Here is a 23,628-nt window from a genome sequence, read left to right on the forward strand (position 1 = left end):
TTTTCGTTTTTATATCATCAGGAGTCTGTACAGGGTGATTTATTTTGAAAATTGACCGGATGCTCCGTGCCTTTCTTGTGTCTCTGACTTCCTGCCGGCGCGATCTGCGCTGTGCAGCTTGTTCCGTGCGCGGCTTGACTCGGAGCTGATCGCGACCGCTTGAGATTTGTAACACTATCTGCTACTAGCGGATGGAGAGAGATGGCAGGTTAACAGGGAGATGCTTTTTGGTAATTTTGCTAACAAGGGGGACGGCATCCCCCCTCATCCCCCCTCGGATCGCCTTCTGTGTATTAGTGAGCCGATTGTCTCGCTGTGTCTCTCCGATACACAAGACAATATATAGAAACTGACCACCGGCTTCAACACAACAAGCTCAAAATGTGAGCTGCTTAAGAGATAAAGAGATAAAGTCCATGACAGAACACAAATATGATAATGTATATACAATAATATTTCATGGAGAAAAAAAAAGGACTGTTCCAGTAGGCTACTATTAAAATATACTTTATTATTATAATTATAATTATTATAATTATAATTAAATATAATTATAATTATTATTGTTGTTGTTTTTATTTTATTTTATTTTATTTTATTTATTTATTTATTTGGGAGCAGCCGTCAGTTGTGCATATTTAGAGTTAAATTTAATGAAACAAGTTGATGGTAAACAGACTTCACATTTACCTGTCAGGATGTGGTTATTATACACAGATTCAGTATCTAACTGTCATGTATCGTCACAGTAACAGTGTTACATACATTTGCAGCTGTAAACACATAAAAACATTAGAAAACACTTCCTGTGGTTTGGTGCGGACCTGTATACTGATCATATGAGCAGTAGTTAATGTTTAGGATCAGAGAACGTTACAGACGTTGTTTTTGGTTCGTATCTGTTTCCTGAATATATCCGTACATGTGTGAATGTGTAAATGAGACATTAACTTACAACACTTTGTAGAAGGAGCTTTATAAAGTTCACTTCATTCACGTGTATCAGTGACAAACAAAAAAAAATTAAAGTATATATACTATACTATACTATATGTAGTATAGTATATATACTTTAAACTTTTTTTGTTTCTGTACAACCTGAAATCTTGCCAATCTTATTTTGAAATCATGAAACCGGATGTGTTATTATGTAGTTACTATGTGTTGTTTTATTTTGAAACGTCTCCCCGGATGCAGCTGTAACCTGACGGATCGGTCAGCTGTCAGTTTAGGTGACAACATGTCGCAGTAAACCGGCAGATCACCGGGAACTAACCGGGTCAAACCGGGTCAACGGACAGTCGGTGTTGCTCTGCGTTGGCGGGAGAATGGAGACGTTCAGTAAGCTAACCAGCATGCTGCTGCACGCGCTGGAGACGGTGAGTAAGCAGCTAGTTTACGTTAGCCCAGTTAGCCTCTGTTAGCTCTGAAGTTCAGTAACGTTTCAGGGAGACAGACGGGCTGACTGAGCCTGTCTGTCTCCCTGAGGACAGGAGGACAGACAGGCAGGTTAACTGTGAAGATGGACTGTGTAAAGTGACGTCAATTTGTCTCGTTAATGAGAGTAATGTGACAGTGGAGCTAACGGCTAACGTTAGCCTGCTGCTGGCCTCCTGTTTACCTGCCGATGTGAAGGAATGTGCTCAGGTGAGACAGGTTGGGACAGGTCGGGACAGGTTGGGGAGGGGAGCTCAAGCTCGGCAGATTGCCATGATCGATCAAAATTTATCTGCGTGATTTTAACATGGACTCAGTGAAGTCCAACAAAATCTGATGGTTCTGTTCTATACTCATTCATGAATCTACAACCCATCTCTCTTTCTACCTGTCACTCTCGTCACCTGTCTGACTGTCAGAGGGAGCCCACAGTGGATCTGCTGGACTCGTTTATCGATCACTGGAAATCAGTAACTAATTATTACATCGAGACAACAGGTGAGGAGCTTTAACCTGCACACACACTCATCTTTAACCACATGACATGATCACAGGCTGATGTGATGGCTGCCGTGCCAACCAGCACGTCAGGAGCAGTTTGCTCAAGGACACTTCAACATGCAGAGAGTCGAATCAGCTACCTTCTGATAACAACATGCTGGTTCTACCTCTGAGCCACAGCCAATCAGATTCATCTGCTGTGTGTGTGTGTGTGTGTGTGTGTGTGTGTGTGTGTGTGTGTGTGTGTGTGTGTGTGTAGATGACAGTCGTCCTGTCAGACAGACAGAGATCCCCTGGAGACTCAAACAGATGTTGGACATCCTGGTGTATGAGGAGAAACAACAGGTAACACACACACCTGTACACACACACACACACACACACACTCTGATGCTGATGTGTGTATAAATACTCAATACTAACCTTCGTCTGATATTTAATACTTTTTTTGTACGTGTGACACTCTGACAACCATGTGACTCAGTGATTGGTCGGCTGTGTGGAGGGGAATGAGGTCACGCTGACTCGTCACTACAGACTCAGCTGCTCCACAACAGTTTTTGGTGATAAGTTGAGAATATTTAAACTTTAATGTGTGTCAGCTTCCAAAGTGAGGCTGTGGGCTGTGACAGCGCTGCAGGTGGGCTGCAGAGGGAGAGGTCGGAACAGACTTTGGTGGTCACGGATCAGAACGAAGGTCAAAGTTGAGCCGGGCCGCAGAACATTTCCTCTGCCTCATATAAGGAGGATCAGTAGTTGCTGGTGACGTGTTTGTTGTCATCGACCTATCAGCTGAGGCTCTCAGAACATGTGACATGTTCCTGTCCCTCTGTGACTGTGATCACTGATTATTAAAGTCACACGTTAGAGAGGTCAGCATACTGATCTGACTCATTTATCAGTAACAAACACAGTAGGGGGCGCCGTTGAGCTCAGTTGGTAGAGCGGGCCTCCCATGTGCAGAGTCTTTGTCCTCGCTGCAGCAGCCGCGGGTTCGAGTCCCGGCCCGGGCCCTTTGCTGATTCCTGTTGTCTCTTGAGCTATTCTATCAATAAAGCCATAAAGGTATATGTTTACATGATGACATCACCGTAAACAACTAATAAACAACAACATCAGATGATAGATTATTAGAATCAATCCAACAAAGACTGAAGGTATTAATCACTTATGTATTGATCGAGATGTTGCTGTCTTGATTGACAGGGTGTGGAGGAGACATCAGCCTGTTTTGAGTATCTGCTGCAGCACAAACTGTTGGAGACTCTGTGTACGCTGGGGAAGGCTCAGGTAACCATTATTGATCCGGATCAATCAACAGACAATCATGTCTGTAATTACACACTCAGGATCAAATTCTCCCTCCTCCTCCTCTCCTCTCCTCTCTTCTCTCTTCTCCCTCCTCCCCTCTCCTCTCTCCTCCCTCCTCTCTCCTCCCTCCTCTCTTCTCCCTCCTCTCTTCTCCCTCCTCTCTCCTCCCTCCTCTCTCCTCTCTCCTCTCTTCTCCCTCCTCCCCTCTCCTCTCTCCTCCCTCCTCTCTCCGCCCTCCACCACCTCTCCTCTCTCCTCTCGTCTCCCTCCTCCCCTCTCCTCTCTCCTCCCTCCTCTCTCCTCCCTCCTCTCTCCTCCCTCCTCTCTTCTCCCTCCTCTCTCCTCCCTCCTCTCTCCTCTCTCCTCTCTTCTCCCTCCTCCCCTCTCCTCTCTCCTCTCTCCTCTCTCCTCCCTCCTCCTCCTCTCCTCTCCTCTCTCCTCTCTTCTCCCTCCTCCCCTCTCCTCTCTCCTCCCTCCTCTCTCCTCCCTCCTCTCTTCTCCCTCCTCTCTCCTCCCTCCTCTCTCCTCTCACCTCCCTCCTCCTCCTCTCCTCTCCTCTCTCCTCCCTCCTCTCTCTTCTCTCCTCTCTCCTCCCTCCTCTCTCCTCCTCCTCTCTCCTCTCTCCTCTCTCCTCCCTCCTCTCTCCTCCCTCCTCTCTCCTCTCTCCTCTCTCCTCTCTCCTCCCTCCTCCTCCTCTCCTCTCCTCTCTCCTCTCTTCTCCCTCCTCCCCTCTCCTCTCTCCTCCCTCCTCTCTCCTCCCTCCTCTCTTCTCCCTCCTCTCTCCTCCCTCCTCTCTCCTCTCTCCTCCCTCCTCCTCCTCTCCTCTCCTCTCTTCCTCCCTCCTCTCTCCTCCCTCCCTCTCTTCCTCCTCCTCCTCTCTCTCTCCCTCCTCTCTCCCTCTCTCCTCTCCTCTCCCTCCCTCCTCTCTCCCCCTCCTCTTTCTCCTCCTCTCCTCCTCCCCTCCTCTCTCTCCCTCTCTCTCCTCCCTCCCTCTCTCCTCTCTCCTCACTGCTCACTCCTCCCCACTCAACACTCCACCCTCCTCTCTCCTCCCTCCTCTCTCTACTCTCCTATCTCCACTCTCCTCTTCTCCCTCCTCTCTCCTCTCTCCTCCCTCCTCTCTCCTCTCTCCTCTCTCCTCTCTCCTCTCTTCTCCCTCCTCCCCTCTCCTCTCTCCTCACTCCTCTCTCCTCATCCTCCTCTTCTCCTCTCTCCTCTCCTCTCTCCTCTCTCCTCTCTCCTCTCTTCTCTCACCTCTCCTCCCTCCTCTCTCCTCTCTCCTCTCTCCTCTCTCCTCTCTTCTCCCTCCTCCCCTCTCCTCTCTCCTCCCTCCTCCCTCCTCTCTCCTCTCTCCTCTCTCCTCTCTTCTCCCTCCTCCCCTCTCCTCTCTCCTCCCTCCTCTCTCCTCCCTCCTCTCTCCTCTCTCCTCTCTCCTCTCTCCTCCCTCCTCCCCTCTCAGTATCCTCCAGGGATGGTGCAGCAGGTCTTGTTGTTCTTCTCTAAGTTGTTGTCTCAGATGCAGAAGCCGATCCTGCAGCTGGTCAGCGTCTACAGACCCGTCCAGGTGAGCAGGTGTTCAACAAGTTATTCAGTCTGTGAACACGTCTGATCAGGAAACGCAACAGAAACGAGCTCAACTGAAAAAATCTGATCTTGTTATTAACAGTTTATTAACAGTGTTAACAAACTGTCAATAAACTATTGATAACACTGATAATAATGCTGTTAATAATTAACAGCATTATTAACGCTGATGATATTATGATGTCACTGTCTGACATCACCTCTGCTCCACCCCCAGAAACTGATCCGTCTTTGTGCACTTCCTGGTTCCAACACTGAGAAGGAGGAAGCTCAGTTCTTACTGGTCGTCTGCTCCAGAGTCAAACAGGATCCGCACACGCTCAGATTGGTGTTAGAGGTAAATGACAGGTGACAAACATGATCACATGACATCAGGTTGGCGCGAACAGGAAGTGACTGTTTCTATTTTAGATTCTGGACCAACCAGCTTCCAGGACAGCCTCTTCTGACCAGTCACAAGCTTCCACTCACACAACGGAGCCACCACCGCTTTCTAGCCAATCAGATTCATCCACCCACAGCCCCGTCCAATCAGAATCTGGTCTGCTGTCGGTCCTGCTGCAACTCACCAAGAGTGAGGTCAGTGTACTGGTTTAGTGCGAGAAACCAGTCTGATTCCAATCAGAGCAGAACAATGATTAATAAATGTAAAGACCAGTAGATTATTGATGGAGTGGATTGATTGATTGATGTGATTTCTGTTGCAGCAGGAACCCTGTCAGTGACATCATCATCATCATCAATAATAACTAGAAGCAGTGTAAAGTGAACGTAGTGACAGAATAAATCTAGTAAAGTCATGAAGTGAATTAACTGTAGAACTGAAAGATTCCGAATGTTAGACTGTAACATGTGTGATGTCATCCTGATGATGTCATCCCCTGTGTGTCTTCAGAGGGCCTCGGTGTGTCTGAAGGCCTATGAGAGCCTCCTGCTGCTGTCGTCTCTGCAGTCTGGAGATTCAGGGGAGCTCCTGTGTGATCACACCCAGCTGGGAGAACTGCTGGCTGGGAGGCTGCTGGAGCTTTATGCCCTGTTGCCTGTGGAGAGTCTGGAGCCTGGAGAGCTGCAGAGCTGGCCTCACACATCCTGGAGGTACACACACCTCACTGCACACCTCACTACACACACTACACAGGCACACACACTGGTCACTGTGTTGATCATGACAGTTGTGTTGTGTTGTGTTGTGTTGTGTTGTGTCTCAGGCAGCTTGTTGAGTCGTACCTGTGAGCAGCAGGTAGATGCAGACTGATCTGTGTCATCATGTCAGTGTGAACCAGAACCAGACATATTCTGTGATTGGACTCAATAAATGGACCAGAAGATGCTGAAATAACAACATCATGCTGCTGATAGGTCTGTCAGCCAGGTGAACGACTTTAATGTTTGTTCCCTGAATGTAGTTCAGATCCATTAGAGCTGTGCTGAGACATATTACCATGACTTACCAGGTAGTCTGACTTCCTCGCTCATTTTCCTCCACGGCAGCTCTTTTTCTGTCCTGTCTCATTCATGCAGATTTGTTATCGTTCAGCTCTGTGTCTGTAAACAGCACGATCATTATCCCCGCTGTTGTTCATGAATGTTGGGACATCAGTGACGTTCACGTCGTGGCGTCGGTGTGAACATCAGCGCTGAGAGACCTTCAGACGCGGCGTCACCTGAAATCCTCATTGAGTTCATTATTTCTTAACTCTCGTAAACGACGGCCCAGCTCAAACACACCATCTACCTTTTCACTGACTTTGTTATTTAGATGCTTAAATAAAGATCTGGCTGTTTGGTCCCTGGGTTTTATACTTAATCTGTTTATTGTCTGTGTGATGTTTTTGTTGATGATAATAAAATTGACTCAGAGGCTTCAAACGTTGATTATTTTCATCATCAGTCACATTCATATAAAAACCTGTTATCATCTCTGCTGCAACATACTTTGTTTCACATCTCATAACTTTTGTCTTGCTTGAAAATGACTGAACTGATTATTGATTATCAAACTGGTTGATGACTCTCCTGTTGATCATGTGATCAGTGGTTTCTTCTCCTGATGTGCAGCTCTCAGTTCTCACGCTGCAGCTCCGACTCTGCTGCTGCTGATCACATGACCAACTTCTTCTCCTGGTTCGACTTCCTGGATCACCTGATGAGAGAAGCACCTGAGGTACGTACACACACACACACACACACAAACACACACACACACACACACACATAGCAGCTTTCTCTCGCTTGACTCTGTGTGTGTGTGTGTGTGTGTGTGTGTGTGTGTGTGTGTGTGTGTGTGTGTGTTTTAGCAGGTGTTAGCAGTGAAGCTAGCTCAGTGTGTTCATCAGCTGTGGTTGGTGGATGTTGTTCAGCCTCAGCTGCAGCACACGTGAGTTTTTCTTCTTCCTCTTCTTCTCCTCATCCTCAGACAGGATCCAGGTGCTAATATAAGTATATCAGCAGACCTTTTCACTCGGAGAAGCCGGATAATCGCTGCAGCGGCGGTTCACCAATTCTGCACCACTGTATGATTCACACAGAAAGCCGGAACTTCAATCCTAAAGAGGCATGAGGATGTGATGATGTCACAATGACATCATGATGACATCATGATGATGACGTCTGTGTGTTTCCAACATGTTTCCCAGGTGTCCTCCTGTCAGTCTGAACCTGCTGACAGTTTAGAATCACATGGATGCTGTTATAATGTGTAGTGATGGAGATCCTGACCCAGCAAACATCCTGAACGTGACAACGTGACGTTTTCACTCTGAGTGACATCATTACATCATCTCCATCAGTGAACTGGACCTGTCTGACTCTGTCACTGTGGGGACGGAGGCTGTTGTTCAGACAGACGCTTCTCCACGTATATCTGCAGTTTTGTTTTTCTCATAAGTTGCCAAAGACGTTACTGTTGTTTGGTTCTGTAATGTTGCTTTGTGGGACATTTCTCAGTATGTAGTTGAGTGAAGGACCTGTGTAGTTATCAGACTGTCAGACTGACACGCCCTCGATTACACACTGCCGGTTTATCCATTCACTGGTTCAATTCGCCTCTGATACTCCAGAGGCGGATCAGCGCCAGAGCAAATTTTTACCCCTCGCTGCCTCCAAGACTTTCACACAGACGAGGGGAATTGGTGCAGGATCCTGCACTCAGAGGACAGTGAGGACAGCGAGGACAGTGAGGACAGTGTGGACAGTGAGGACTGTGAGGACAGTGAGGACAGTGTGGACAGTGAGGACAGTGAGGACAGCGAGGACAGTGTGGACAGTGAGGAAAGTGAGGACGGGGCTGCTGTCTCTGATGTCCAGGTGTGTTTGTGTTCTTCAGGCGTGAACACTTGGTCCTGGTGTCCACCTCTGTTGTCTGTGCTACTGTCAGACTCATCCAGTCACCCGTCCTTCTGGATCAGTTTGTTCACTTCCTGCTGAAGACACAGCCACTGACTCAGCTGCTGCTGCAGCATTGTGACCACATCTCTGACCAGGTGAGTCCACCTGCAATAGTTTCACCTGGTTTAAAGACATCTACATTATCAGACTCTTCTGTCCAAAGTGACTGACAGTCATTCAGACATATAGTCACACACTGATCCTAACCTTCAGATAACAAGACGCTGGTTCTACCCCTGAGCCACAGCCGCCCCAAACAGGGCATACAGCTGCCATCTCTGTCTGTCCTGAGATCAGTCTGATGTCTCTGTCTGTCCTCAGATCAGTATGGTGTCTCTGTCTCTGGTGGACGAGTTACTACAGAAGCCTCACAGGGACATTTTGGACATCCTGGTGTTGAGTTTCCTGCAGAGTCGTAGTTACCTGTCTCCACCTGCTGCTGGACAGGAAGACAGACACACGGAGACCAATGAGGACAGCGAGTGAGTCCGTCATGCTACGTGACATCGCTAAAAGATGTGACATCACTACAGGATGTGACATTCAGATTCAGGACACTGCAGTAAACTTGTGTGTGCGTGTGTGTGTGTGTGTTGCAGTGATCTAGAGGAGGACCCGTTCTTCTCTGACAGCTTGTTGTCAGACGGTGAGATGCTCCTCCCTCCTCTCTCCTCCTCATCCTCTGTACCTGGATCAGCTGCTGACGTCATCAACAGGTAACTCACAGTCACCTCACCCCGCCCCTCCCTCCCCCACTGAGTGAGAGACGCATGTTTGCTCTGAACAAGATCAAGTTACAACACTGTGTAACTGTGTGTGTAACTGTCTGTGTGTGTGTGTGTGTGTGTGTGTGTGTGTGCCTGTGTGTGTGTAGCTTCCTGTGTTTAGTTCCTGTTGAGGTTCGATCAGCTCAGCTGCTGCAGGAGGGAGGATACGAGTCATACGTGCACGATGCTCACACACTGGTCAGAACACACACTCACACACACACACGCACGCACACACACACTCACACACACTTGTATATTGGATATATAATCCGCAAGGTAACATTACATATATTTTTTTATAAATTATAAATATTACATGACTTCCTGCTTCAGGTTCTGATCTGCTGATAAATGTCAACATTACAATAAGTTGTGTTCAGGTGTTAAGGACAGGTAACTGATTCCTCCTCCTCCTCCTCAGGTGACGGAGTGTCAGTCTCTCTCTCTGTCCTGGGATTGGCCGCTCACCCTTCCTCCTTCCTCCTCCTCCTCCTCCTCAGGTGAGCTGCAGGAATTTTTTGAAGGTCAACTCCTCAAAGTTCTCTTCGACCGACTGGGACGGGTCCTGGAGCAGGTACACACCTGTGTGATCTCACAGCCACCAGTCTGTCATCTGGCTCACCTGTCTCAGGTGTGCTCAGCTGTCACTGATGATGTCACTGTCCTGATGATGTCACTTGTGTTTTTCAGCCATACGAGTTGAACCTGCAGCTGACGGCGGTTCTGTCCCGACTGTCGGCTTTCAACCACCCACTGCTGCATGAGTACCTGCTCAACCCGTACATCCACCTGTCTCACTGCTGCAGGTCGCTCTTCTCTGTCCTCGTCAGGGTAAGACAAGCGCGCACACACACACACACACACACCTGTCTCACTGCTGCAGGTCAGAGCAGTGTGAGCTCAGCCTGTCTGTCTCTCTACCTGTCTGTCTCTCAGTTGATGGGGGAGGTGGTACAGAGGATCCAGCAGGTTCCCAGCCTGACAGACAGATTGTTGAATGCCAGGAGACACCTGCTGGGACTGGAACACAACACTGGGTAACTACCTGTCTGTCTGTCTACCTACTTGTCTCACTTTCTCCCTTTTCAGATTGTGATGTCTTCTGGCAAAATAGGTTCAGGTGGTGTTGCAACACCTGAATGCAGCCATCAGTCAGGTGTTGTTTCACCTGTCTGTCTGTCCTTCACAAAAGCTGACTGACAGGTGACCCGTCACCATGGCAACACTCCCTCATTGGAGTGTGAGACAGTCAGCAGGTGTATGAGTATGTGATAAACTGGCCCCTCCAAGTTGCAGCCAGGTGTCTTGATACCTGCACGTGTGATCTGGTTATACTGGAGGAACCAACAGGAAGTTTAGTGACATCATCATCACCATGGAGACAGACAGGTGGTCAGTTCATGCGTTCATCTGTGTGTCCTCAGACTGGAGCACCTGACCTTGCTGAGAGGACTCATCGTCCTCGAGGAGTTCTGTAAGGAGCTCGCCGCCATCGCCTTCGTCAAGCTGCCCCTGGACCAGCAGTGACTCACCTGGACCACCTGGGACAGGTAAACCCGGAGGACTCTCTGACAGGAACATGTCCACCCTGAGGATTCTGACAGGACAGTGCAGGGGTTCTGAGGCGACCCTGATCATCATCCACCCATCCACTGTCAACCTCTTATCCAGAGTCGGGTCGCGGGGGCAGCAGCTTCAGCAGCTTCAGCAGCTTCAGCAGCTTCAGCAGTGAGCCCCACACTTCCCTTTCCCTGGCCACGTCAGCTAACTCTGACTGGGGAATCCCGAGGCATTCCCAGGCCAGAGAAGAGATATAATCCCTCCACCTGGTCCTGGGTCTTCCCCAAGGTCTCCTCCCAGTTGGACGTGCCAGGAACACCTCCCTAGGAAGGCTCCCTGGCCCTGATCATCATCTCAGCCTTAATGAACTGATGCCACAGTCTGATCTGTGAGGTGACACTGTCAGTTTTAGACTTGTGACCTCATTGATGATGTCATGAACAGACCTCCCCCTTCACAGGTGATGAGGACAAACAGACAGTTTAACATATTCTATATAAACTTTATAACAAGTTTGAATGTGAGAAACCAAAGAACAGATTTTAAATAAAGTTCTGAGAGTTTGGGAGTAAATAACAATAATAATATTTGTTTAATGTTGATTTTATGAAATGTGCCAACTCAGCATGAATTTTGTATTTTTTATTTGATTATTTCAGTTTTATTTTGAAGTTTGTTTGAATTTAAACTCAAACATCACTTGTTGCCATGGTGACGGGCTGACGAGTGTTTTGTGAAAACAAGGATCAGGAGTGTGTGACTGATCAATAAATGATGGGTTCATGTGCTGATCATCAGTATTGATCCTGTGTGTTTGCTGTGCGCTCCCCCTGCTGTTCTCAGGATGAACTGCAGCGCTGCATCATCTCTTTGCTCACGTGTCAAACCGCTGCAGGTGATCACCAGCACACCGGAAGACGGTCGTCGTCCTTTCAGAATAAGGTGTCAGTTGACTTCGTGGAGTCGCAGCGTGATTTTATTTCAGCTGCACGAGAAGAATTAATCTGAAGAAGAACATTGATTACACAAATTATCCATATGTCTTAACCAATAAATACCATCTGATGATTAATATTTTCAGTCATTTTCATATCCAGTTGTGTTATCAGGTGTGTATATATATATATATATATTAATATATTCAGAGATATCACAGCCGATCGGTGATCAATAGAAAACATGTTTACTTTTCTTCTGACCTCATTCAGTGAGTCAGATCAACACATTCAAAATCCAATCAGTCATGATTAAAGATTATCAAAGTGGTCCGTCAGATATCATTTCGATAAGGTGAAGCAGTCTGAGGCTTTTATTGCGAAGGTGCGTACCGGGTGTGTGCGTGTGTGTGTGTGCGTGCGTGTGCGTGTGTGTGTTGGTCCCTCCCTGCAGCGGAGGAGAGAGGAGGAGGAGAGCGGAGCTGAAGGTCACAGTAGGAGGACCGTCATCATCATCATCATCATCATCATCATCATCATCATCTTATTAATATCTGACTGATTGTCGATCATCTGATCGGATTCATCAGCTGATCGATCGGAGCGTGATGATGTGAGACGGGAGGACGGAGCGACACTCCGCTGCTGCACCGTGCCGGTCTCACTGCTGCCTGTCTGCCTGCCTGCCTGAGCTCCATCAGTGTCCTCCAGCTCCTCCACCTGTCTGTCTTTCTCGTTCTCCTTTCCTCCGCCTGTCTGTCGCTCCGCCAGTCTTGCCGTCATGGGGAACCGGGGGATGGAGGAGCTGATCCCGTTGGTCAACAAGCTGCAGGACGCGTTCGCCTCCATCGGGCAGAACTCGAGCCTGGACCTGCCGCAGATCGCGGTGGTGGGCGGGCAGAGCGCCGGGAAGAGCTCGGTGCTGGAGAACTTTGTGGGCCGGTAAGTACCGGTCTGTCTGACCACCTGTCTGTCTGACCAGTGACCACCTGTCTGTGTTTGTGCCCGGGCCGAACCGGGTCGGACCGTGGCTTGTGGACGCTGTCAGAGGGAGCCGCCCGGCTGCTGCAGGCCGGCCGACCCGCTGAATGAAAACGAGCTGTGATGTGACTTAACACAGGAAACAGATTTTTGATCATTACAGACTGATTATTTATTAGTGACCAAATTTAATGTAGGATATTTCAGGGAACAGCTGCTTTAAACTAAATGAATCATCAGCTTTGATGAAGACAGCTGAGGAGATTCACAGGGGTCACCTGGTGACCAGGTGCTGAAACAGCCCAAGATAATGATGATAATAATAATAATAATAATAATAATAATAATAATAATAATAATAATAATAATAGTAATAATAATATGGGCTACTTATAAAAGGTAATGATGTAAAAAGTAGAGTGAAACAAACACGTGGACACTCAGTGAGTTCTGGTCCAGCTCGGCTCCACTAGAAGAACTGAAAACAAGTTTTTTTATTATAAAATTATTTTCACACATGAGACACAAACAGAGAGCAGCAGGATGACGTGCAGCTAATTGAGGTTAGCATCTCTCTGGTTCCTCTGTTAGATCATTGAACTGGGTTCTGATCCGTCCAGGTTCTGTTGATCCAGATAATCTCCACAGATGAATATTAATTAGATGTGTAGCAGTAAGAAGCTAATGTTAGGCTACAAACAGACGACATCACGGTCACATGACTTCATGTCTCCACCACTAAGAGTCTTACTGCACAATTACTATCCAGGTTTTCTATAAACTGATCAGTGTCCAAGTTGTAAAGTCAGAGTTAGAACAGTGTGGAACTAAAGTGGCCTGTAAAGACGGACTAGTGAGTAGATGAGTCTCTGATGAGGCAACAGCTTTAGTTTCTTCTTCTGTGGTACCTAACTGAGCGTAACACGCCATCCTCTGATGACACTCCTCTTTGTGTCGCTTCATCTGTTTTATTCATTTGATCCAAACCAGCTGATGGAAACGGGCCAAATTAATTTTTTTCTTTTGTTTTTTTTGTTGTTTTTCTTTTTCATGGTGTTTCAGAAGTTTGCTGAAGAAGAAACACGACTATTTATATCAATCAAGCAGTTTTTGTCCATAAAGACCAACTCACAGTAAAAGTCATCTCAAGACCAAACTCTGAAATAAATTTATTTACAGAGAGACGACAGCAACATGAGCAAACCTTTAAACTTTAACAGGCAGAACCCTCGAGTAGAACCGGACTGGTGGACCGGACAGTCTTCTGCCTCAACCAGTGACAGATAGCATTTCTTCATTTATTATCATTATTCATTAATTTATAGAAATCATTAATAGACATCAGCAGCTCATTAAACTATGTTGTCTGACTCTCTGAACGTCAGTGAACACACCGCAGAGCTGTTGAGATGTGTTGAGGTTCACAGTGAACCGATGGATGGACAGACAGATAGATAGTACAAATACAATCAAAATATAAGGACAAATATAGAAACAATAAAGTACGATATGCAGTTAAAGGTGCTGTTGTATTTACAGTGATAATAATTTAAAGCACATGAAGTGAGTGTTATGAAGTCTGATGGCAACAGAATCATTTCCTGAGCTGTTCCTTTAGGCAGCATCCTGTCCTCCTCCTCCTCCTCCTCCTCCTCCTCCTCCTTCTCCTCCTCCTCCTCCTCCTCCTCCTCCTCCTCCTCCTCTCGCAAATCTGAAATCTGTGCAGTTATGCATGTGCAAAAATGTAAATAGTCTGATGGGAAAGAAAGAGTTCTTTAGTCGGGTGGTCTTGGACGTAAAGCTTCTGTACCTCCGACCTGAGGGTAGAAGTGAACAGTCCATGCTGGGGGTGGGTGGAGTCTTTGAGGATGGAGGCAGCTCTCCTGTGGACTCTGCGGTGGTAGATGCTCCGCAGAGAGGCCAGTGGAGTCCTGGTGATCTGCGGTCTTAAACACTCTCTGCAGTTCTGCCGAACCGCTCGGTGATACAGCAGGTCAAGATGTAGAAGCTACTGAGGATCTCAGGCCACATGCCAAACTTCCTCAGCTTCCTCAGAACACCAGCTGTGTGGTGTTGAGTGACCAGGTGAGGTCGTCACTGATGTGGACTCCCAGGTCCTGGATGTACAGTGGCCAATGAGGCCTCATGTCCACTATCACCTCCTTCATCTTGTCCATGTTGCAGGTGAGTTTGTGGGGGATGACTGTGTGGAAGGTGGAGCTGTAGTCCACAAAGAGCATCTTGATATAGGAGTCTTTATTTTCCCGGTGGGAGAGGGAATAGTGGAGCACAGCAGCGATAGCGCCTGATGTCGACCTGTTGGGCCGGCAGGCGTATTGCAGGATGTCCTGCATGCTGCTCTGAATGTGGGTCAGCACCACTCTCTCAAAACACTTGATGATGATTGGAGTCAGTGTTACTGGTCTATAATCATTCAGGCAGGTAGGTGGGCTCTTCTTGGGGGAGGGGGACGATGGCTGTGGTCTTGAAGCAGGAGGGAACGGTTGAAGATAGAGGCGAGAACATCAGCCAGCTTGTCTAGCAGCCGGACCTGGGTGGCCTCTCAGAGCATGCTTTAATGAGCTGGCACCCCAGAACACCACAGAAGAAGAAGATGCAATCTGAGCAAATAAATGTTAAAAATCTAAAAGTTATTGAGCGTAAACAACAAGACAAGATTCACATTTGAGTGAATCTACGCACCAAGACATCATGCTAACAGTGCTAACAGTCAGCTGATCCATGATGTCACACATCTGTACACTGTTATTATTCAGAGTAATCTGTGAGTTCTGTAGTTGGATTCCAGCTGGAAGCTGATTGGCTGAATATTTCTCTTCTTCCTCATCATGAGGATGAGGAGGTTCTCTCGCTCTCTCATTGGTTGCTGCTTGTCACATGACTCAGATGTTGAAGCAGCATTGTATGACAATAGCAGCATGATGTGTGTGAGTGTGAGAGAGAGTCTGTGTGTGACATCCTCAGAGAGAGACACACACACACACACACACACACACATTGTATCTCTGAGGATGTCATGACAATGTTTCTCCTCAAGCTGCAGGGTAATGTCATGTATATTCAAGGTGATAAATATAATAATCTAAAAAGTGTCTCTAAGCACTAACAGCTGTTCATGATGTCATCACCATTGGACCAATTAACAACAAAAAAACTGGACAAACATACTTCTTAATGATTCTTAATTCATGTAGGTTGACCACAATCATACTAACGGTCCTCTTTCACTTCCTTCTCCTCTTCCTTTTCCTACTCTTCTTTTTCCTCTTCCTCTTCCCCCTCCTCTTCTTCTTCCTCTTCCCTCTCTTGTTCCCCTTCCTCCTTCTCTTCCTCCTCTCAGAGACTTCCTTCCTCGTGGTTCAGGTATTGTCACTCGTCGCCCCCTGGTGCTTCAGCTCATCAACTGTCCAACAGGTGCGACTCAGCAGCCCACACTGTATACAGTTGTAACACTGTGGTCATGTGACTGGATACTGATCAGATTGTATAACTGATTATTGATTATTGATTATTGATCAGAGTATGGGGAGTTCCTGCACTGTAAAGGGAAGAAGTTCACAGACTTTGATGAAATCCGCCAGGAGATCGAAGCTGAAACTGATCGAATCACTGGACAGAACAAAGGGATCAGTCCGGTCCCCATCAACCTGAGAGTGTACTCACCCAATGGTAGTAAAACACACACACACACACACACACACACACACACACACACACACAGGTGATTTTAGTCAGTTAGACCATTGTTGATCTGTTGACATTGATCCATCTGTAGATGTTCTGTGTTCTCAGTGATTGACTCTGTGCTCGTCTCATCTCTCCTCAGTCAGCTCAATCTGTCCTTCACTTCTTGTGTCATCAGTGTTGAACCTGACTCTGGTGGATCTTCCTGGGATGACGAAGGTGCCAGTGGGCGACCAGCCAGCAGACATTGAGCACCAGATCAAAGAAATGCTCATGCAGTTCGTCACCAAGGACAACTGCCTCCTTTTGGCCGTTTCCCCCGCCAACTCTGACCTTGCCAACTCTGACGCTCTGAAGATCGCCAAAGAGGTCGACCCACAAGGTCAGTGTACTCGACACCTTCACCTGCATCCTCTACAACTCCCCCATGAAAACCTGTAGACCTGGATCAACTACTGAGCACCAGGCACAGACCAAGGAGACACAACACAACTACAGAGAGACTCAAAGCAACTACAGAGAGACTCAAAACAACTACATAAAGACATAAAACAACTATAGAGAGACTCAAAACAACTACAGAGAGATTCAAAACAACTACAAAGACTAAAACATCTACAGAGGGACACAAAACAACTACAGAGACACAAAACAACTACAGCAAGACTCAAAGCAACTACAGAGAGACACAAAACAACGACAAAGACTCAAAACAACACAAAATAACTACAGAGAGACTCAGAACAACTACAAAAGTTTAAATAAAGTCTTTTCTGAATGTGTTCAGGTCTGAGGACCATTGGTGTGATCACCAAGCTGGACCTGATGGATGAAGGAACAGATGCCAGAGACATCCTGGAAAACAAACTGCTACCGCTGCGCAGAGGTATAGACACAGTTCACCATAGCAACAGAGAATGCTGCTCTCTGATTGGCTGTCAGCAGTCATATGTGGATACCTCAACAACCATCACAGCATCCTTCACCTTTTAAAGAAATTATGTAAAATCAGTGGAAAGATTTTTAAATCAAGACAAGGAATAATGTTTGAAGACTGAAAACAATGTGGTTCAGGATTAAAACATGTTGAGGTCAAAAATCCAGAAACTCTTGTGTTAAAAGAACAGCGTTTTTATGCGACACATCAAAAGCTGAAACGTGTAATAAATGTGTCATTTAAAAAAAAACCCAAAACAATAAACACCCCCTTCAGACATCTTTGAGCATAGCCAAAACATGTGAGTAAGATTACAGGGTGATTGTGAGCATCTATCACAAGAATCGGTAATATCAGGGTATATCTTTGACAACCTGGATTCACTGTAATGAACTCTATGGAGTACCTTAAACTAATTAAGCTAGAGTTTTGCACAGGACCAGTAAGCATTTATTTTAAGCTGGCACCAGTGGCTGTATGGATGGAAAGTCCAATATGCGATTTTGTACCTTCCCACACATAAGCGGAGAGCACAGAGTCAATCTTACGCAAGAAAGATTTAGAAAGAAAGAGGGGTAGACACTGACACAGATAAAGATACTTAGGGACAATGTTCATTTTGATGCATTGTGTCCTTCTTGCTAAAGTGAGAGGCAAGCTGTTCCACCTCTGAAGATCTTTTATTTTCGTTGTCAGCACAGTGAAGTTATTATTGTGCAATTATTGTTGTGAATAGTGCAAGCAATATTAACCCCTAAATGTTTAAACCCAGCAGGGGAGAAATTAGATGGAAAGTTATTCTGCAGTGAGATTTCTGCAGGCTGGTTCACAGGAATATACACTCTATAATATAAACTATACATTTATGTATTTATACTATATAATATTAAGATTATATCCAGAGAAGGTCCTGAAGAGGTTCAAGGTCTTTAAGATATATGCTAGCAACCTCACTAGGGCCGAAACATAAACCAGTAGGTCATCTGCATACAGGGAAGCTTTATGTTCCACCCCCAAACGCCCGATGAACTCCAATCAACTTTTAATGCCACCGATAGAGGCTTAAAGTCTGTTGTAAAAAGTAGGGGGGAGATCGGACATCCTTGAAGAACGAAGACTGAATTGAGTTACAGGATGTGCAGGCTTGTGGGGAAATGTATAATTGCTGCACCCAGGAAATGAAAGCACATTTTTTGAGTCAGGTGAAGAGGTAGTCCCATTCCACTCGATCAAATGCCTTCTCTGCATCCAACAACATAGGGGAGAGCATAACATATAGGAGACGGCGTACGTTTGGAAAGGAATGGCGGTTCTTGATATATCCACATGACAGTCTCCAGTCTGTGGGCAGGATTTTTGCTAGCACCTTCTCATCTACACTGGGGAGAATGATATGCCAGTAAGAGGGGCATTTGTCAGGATCTTTATTCTCTGTCAGTATTAGTGCCTGGGTAAGAGTGGGGGGTAAATTACTGTTTTGCAAGGAATAATTAAACAGTGAAAGTGATTTGCCACTTTGTAGTGATTGCTTGATAGGTGTTTTGGGAATATTAAGCTCTGAGCAAAAATGATGCCGTGCAGAGGGACTTTTGGTTCTTCTGAACTATAGAGTTTGGAGTTAAAGGAAGTAAAGATCTCACTGATTTCGGATGGGTCAGGGACAATTTCACCAGAGCTGTTCTGTTTTGGGGTATCTTCTGTGATGGTAGTCTGCTCTTACACTGGCTTGCTAGAAAACGCTCGCTTTATTACTGTGTACATCAATCAAGTCTCGTGACTCGCAATTTCTCTGCCTTGCTGGTTGAGAGAATGTTGAACTCTGTCTGTAACTCAATCTTCTTAAACAACTGTGGAGATGGTGAAAGGGCACAGCATTTTTCCAGGTAAGAAATAGATTTAGTAGCTCAGTATGCTGCATTTTCTGTACCTTTTTATTATGTGTGGTGTGAGAGATGATCTTCTCTTGCAAATAGACCTTAAGGGTCTCCCATAGTAGGCCAGGGCTGACACCTTCAGTTATTAGTTTCAGTAATTAGTTTCAAGAAAATAGGTAATTGATTCACTAAAAACAGTACTAAATTCAGGGTCCGGCAGGAGAGTGGGGTCTAGTCTCCAACTCGAAAATTCCTTGGGCTGACTTTTGAAGGTTATGTTGAGGCTGACTGGAGAGCAGTCTGAATGAACTCTGGACAGATATTCAACTGAGGTGACTGAATTATTTGGATTTGACTGATCGAGTTGGTCTAGCACTGAAATAATTACCCCCAAATATTAAATAATGAGAATGCAGTTTTGGTATCAAGGATATGAGTATCTTCATGAAACTTTCGTCAACAAAGTTTGGGGCATATACGTTAGGTATACGTTCAACAATGTGCCAGTTAAAATGATATAGCACCCATTTGTGGCGTAAACAGCTTCGGTAAAATTGCTAAACCGCTTGTTGTAGTGTTGAATTTGGAATAAAATGTTCGACTGATCCACGGATTGTTAAGTCTGTGTTGGTCTGTGACACATAAGTGTGTTTCCTGCAGGGAAGCAATGCCTTGAGATCCTTGATATAGGAGAAGATCCTCGCCTTCTTGACTGGTCCATTAAGACCATCTACATTCCATGATAAATATCTGAAACACATTTGTGTTATTGTTGGTAGCCATAATAACTACCTGAGGGGGAAATTTGACAGCACTCTGTCTGTCGACCTCTTTACACAGCGATAATGGCAAAGGAGAGCAAATGATGAACAAAAAGCAAGTACAGAGAACCAAACCAACAGAAAGACCCTCACATACATTTAGAATATAAAAAAGATGGACAGCCACACAATGTCTGCTCCTAACAGGCCTGACTGCAGGTAACATAATCCACTTAAACTTCCAGACGAACACAACCAACAAACTCATCCATCTCAGCCTATTGTGGAGAGGGCTACCTATTGTCATCATGCACCACCTAAATTAACAAGATTAGTCAAGGCAGTGACATGAGCAGGGGAACTGTAGTCATCTACTCTGAGACCCTGAAAATCTGCCCAATCAGTATAGAGCAGGCAACAATTTAACATAGTTACTGAATACAACATGTCCAGAGCTGATCAGAGCTCACTCACCTCTGCTGTGGCAGAAAAACATTATTCAACTTAGAGACGTGAGTATTAGAGACAGAAGTCTTAGTGTGTGCTGCTGAGTTTCCCTGAGATAGCTGAGACTATAACTGCCCTAATGTTTGTTCACTTCACTGTAACTGCAAATTTCAACACTTAGTGGTTTACTTTTAAACGAATATTTAAGCGTATACTCAGAGACTCTCTCAGCACGTCCACATTCGTCAGTCGCTATACCGGAAGTCAATAAATGTGTTCTTAGGTTGAAACTGAACCAGAACCATCAGTCAGGACAGAAACCAGTCTTTGACTCCAAAACAACCAGAAGACTGATGAATGACACCATCCAGAACATTACTGCAGTCAAAGACAAAATACTGATTGATTTTAAGAGATAGAAGACATTCAGTTTGGTGATGAAAACTGACTCAGATAGTTTGGAGTTAGAAAACAGAAAACCTGAGAGCTGATGTGATCAAACTATGAGTGATCCAGGACCTAAACTGTCTGACATCAAACTGAAGAAGGATGTGAGAGAATAAGACAGAGCCAGCTGATCATTCCTGGTGAGCTGCAGATTAGGTAAACAGGAGGGGAAACAGCCGTAGCAGTTACCTCTGTAACCAGAGCAACAGTGATGGGGCCCCTGGTGAGATGCTAACAGAACTGAACTGTGTCAGGTTACATCGGGGTGGTGAACCGCAGTCAGAAGGACATCGATGGGAGGAAAGACATCACGGCAGCTCTGCAAGCTGAGAGGAAGTTCTTCCTGTCGCACCCATCATACCGACACCTGGCCGACCGCATGGGCACCGCCTACCTACAGAAAATCCTCAACCAGGTGTGCACACAGGCAAACACATGCCCATACAAATAACTTTACTGAAGGCTTCTCTATAAGAGAGGAACATGCCCTCAGATTACAGCTGTTAGCAGCAGCACCGAGATTCTCCCAGTGGCATTGGCAGGTAGTGGCACCGCAGTGGTAGTCTGTGGCGTCTCTACTTGTTTACACATTTTAATGTACAAAGTTTTGCACAATTTCTCTTTGTTTTGCACTTCTTAATATTATCCAGATGCCGGAGCCACCTCAGCTGGCTCCTCTCGATGTGGAGGAGCAGCGGCTCTACTCCGAGCTCCTCCCGGGTGACAGAGCTCCTCACCCTATGTGGAGGAACTCATTTTGGCTGCTTGTATCCGGGATCTTATTCTTTCGGTCATGACCCAAAGTTCATGATCATAGATGAGGGTAGGAACGTAGATTGAGCGATAAATTGAGAGCTTCGCCTTTCGGCTCAGCTCTCTCTTCACCACAACAGACCAATACAACGACTGTATAACTGCGGCATTTGCACCGATCCACCTGTCAGTCTCATGCACTTGCACTTGTGAATAAGACCCCAGGATACTCCTCCACTTGAGGCAGGAACTCTCCTCCAACCCTGATGGAGCAAGCCACCTTTTTCCGGCCAAGAACCATGGTCACAGACTTGGAGGTGCTGATTGTACAGGGACCTTGCAGCCCTTAACAGAGGGCCTCCGACCCCGTACTCCTGGATCACCTCCCACAGAATGCCACGAGGGACATGGTCAAATGCTTTCTCCAAGTCCCCAAAACACATGTGGACTGGTTGGGCAAACTCCCACGAACCCTCGAGCACCCTGCGGAGGGTATGGAGCTGGTCCAGTGTTCCACTGCCAGGACGAAAACCGCATTGTTCCTCCTGAATCCGAGGTTCGACTGTCAACCAAATTCTCCTCTCCAGTACCCTGGAATAGACTTTTCCGGGGAGGCTGAGGAGTGTGATCCCCCGATAGTTGGAATACACCCTCCGGTCCCACTTTTGGAATAGAGGGGCCACCAACCTGGTCTGCCAGTCCAGAGGCACTGTCCCCGACTGCCACACGATGCTGCAGAGACGTATCAACCAAGACAGCCCCACATCCAGAGACTTGAGGTACTCAGGGCGGATCTCATCCACCCTCGGCTTGACTTTGGCTTGGGTGATGAATGAATCAACCTCTGAGTCCTCAGCCTCTGCTTCCTCTGTGGAAGGCGTGTCAGTGGGATTGAGGAGATCCTCGAAGTATTCTGCGACTGCCTGTGCTGGCGCACGCTTGGCCTGCTGGTACCCATCAGCTGCCTCAGGATTCCCCCGAGCCAGGCTTGATAGGACTCCTTCTTCAGCTTGACAGTGTCCCATACTTCCAGTGTCCACCACCGGGTTCAGGGATTGCCGCCATGACAGACACCGGAGACCTTACGACCACAGCTTTGAACAGCCGCGTCAACAATGGAAGCAGAGAACATGGTCCATTCAGACTCAGTGTCCCCAGCCTCCCTCGGGATCCTGGAGGTGGTAGCCCCGACAGAGGGTTTCACCAGACGTTCCGAGCAGACCCTAACAATACGTTTGGGTCTGCCAGGTCTGTCCAGCTTCCTCCTCTGCCAGCAGATCCGACTCACCACCAGGTGGTGATCAGTTGACAGCTCAGCCCCTCTCTTCACCCGAGTGTCCAAGACATACGGTCAGAGGTCAGATGACACGACCACAAAATCGATCATTGACCTCTGGCCTAGGGTGTCCTGGTGCCACGTGCACTGATGGACACCCTTATGCTTGAACATAGTGTTTGTTATGGACAAATTGTGACTAGCACAGAAGTCCAGTAACAGAACACCACTCGGGTTCAGTTCAGGGAGGCGGTTCCTCCCAATCACGCCCCTCCAGGTAACACTGTCGCTGCCCATGTAAGCATTGAAGTCCCCCAGTAAAACGACGGATTCCCCAGTTGGAGAACTCTCCAGTGTCCCTCCAGGGCCTCTAAAAAACATGGGTACTCATCACTGCTGTTTGGCCCGTAAGCCGAAACAACAGTGAGAGCCCTATCCCCAACCTGAAGGTTTAGGGAGACGACCCTCTCGTTGACTGAGGAAAACTCCAACACATGGGGCTGAACTGGGGAGCTATAAGCAAGCCCACACCAGCTCGCCGCCTCTCACCGTGGGCAACTCCAGAGTGTAAGAGAGTCCAGCCCGTGTGTTCCACCTGCTGCACATTCAAATGCCACTAAAATGGCAGTCAGGCAACAGAAAGTGATGTCTGACACAGTATACGGGACCTCAGGACAAAGTCAGATTCTTTGCTCCCGCCATAACCTTGGTAACACAGCATATCTCTGTCACCCCTAGCAATTGACAAATCACATCCGGGATACGTTGCCGGCCTTACGCAGCAAACTGCAGAGTCAGCTCCTGTCCATCGAGAAGGAGGTGGAGGAGTACAAGAACTTCAGACCGGACGACCCGGGACGGAAGACCAAGGCCCTGCTGCAGTCAGTCCACCAAACACACACTAGTCCACCAAACACACACCAGAACACCAAACACACACCAGTCCACCAAACACACACCAG

The 23,628-nt window shown here is 46.9% G+C and overlaps 2 protein-coding genes across 8 annotated transcripts in view; both read left to right on the forward strand.

Moving 5' to 3' along the window:
* Positions 1–1,175: 1,175 nt before the first annotated feature.
* On the forward strand, positions 1,176–11,622 carry fam160b2 (family with sequence similarity 160 member B2). 5 transcript variants are annotated; one of them, XM_037098077.1, is made up of 18 exons: positions 1,176–1,379; positions 1,857–1,935; positions 2,198–2,283; positions 3,145–3,228; positions 4,709–4,813; positions 5,051–5,170; positions 5,245–5,412; positions 5,729–5,928; positions 6,892–6,997; positions 7,131–7,210; positions 8,159–8,315; positions 8,542–8,702; positions 8,820–8,936; positions 9,095–9,185; positions 9,412–9,564; positions 9,681–9,821; positions 9,927–10,027; positions 11,394–11,622. In XM_037098077.1, exons 1-18 carry the CDS (start codon positions 1,329–1,331, stop codon positions 11,551–11,553), a joined length of 2,160 nt encoding a protein of 719 aa, XP_036953972.1. In that variant the 5' UTR covers positions 1,176–1,328; the 3' UTR covers positions 11,554–11,622. The 5 variants fall into 5 exon arrangements, 4 of the variants coding, with proteins under 4 accessions (XP_036953972.1, XP_036953973.1, XP_036953974.1 ...); XM_037098078.1 differs by having other exon boundaries at positions 7,134–7,210; XM_037098079.1 differs by lacking the exon at positions 11,394–11,622 and adding an exon at positions 10,415–11,347 and having other exon boundaries at positions 1,177–1,379.
* A 296-nt stretch (positions 11,623–11,918) lies between these two features.
* Positions 11,919–23,628, forward strand: part of LOC119019463 (dynamin-1-like) — a 22,884-nt gene continuing 11,174 nt past the window's right edge. For 2 of the 3 annotated variants that reach the window (XM_037098076.1, XM_037098074.1), the window contains exons 1-7: positions 11,920–12,427; positions 15,828–15,901; positions 16,007–16,156; positions 16,350–16,553; positions 16,959–17,057; positions 20,892–21,052; positions 23,405–23,547. In XM_037098076.1, the coding sequence (XP_036953971.1) occupies positions 12,267–12,427; positions 15,828–15,901; positions 16,007–16,156; positions 16,350–16,553; positions 16,959–17,057; positions 20,892–21,052; positions 23,405–23,547 (992 nt within the window). In that variant the 5' untranslated portion in view covers positions 11,920–12,266. Of the gene's footprint in view, positions 12,428–15,827; positions 15,902–16,006; positions 16,157–16,349; positions 16,554–16,958; positions 17,058–20,891; positions 21,053–23,404; positions 23,548–23,628 lie in introns of all 3 variants that reach the window. The other variant, XM_037098075.1, reaches the window with a different exon arrangement.

This window comes from Acanthopagrus latus, chromosome 5 (assembly GCF_904848185.1).
Source record: "Acanthopagrus latus isolate v.2019 chromosome 5, fAcaLat1.1, whole genome shotgun sequence".
In the NCBI taxonomy this organism is placed as follows: domain Eukaryota; kingdom Metazoa; phylum Chordata; class Actinopteri; order Spariformes; family Sparidae; genus Acanthopagrus; species Acanthopagrus latus.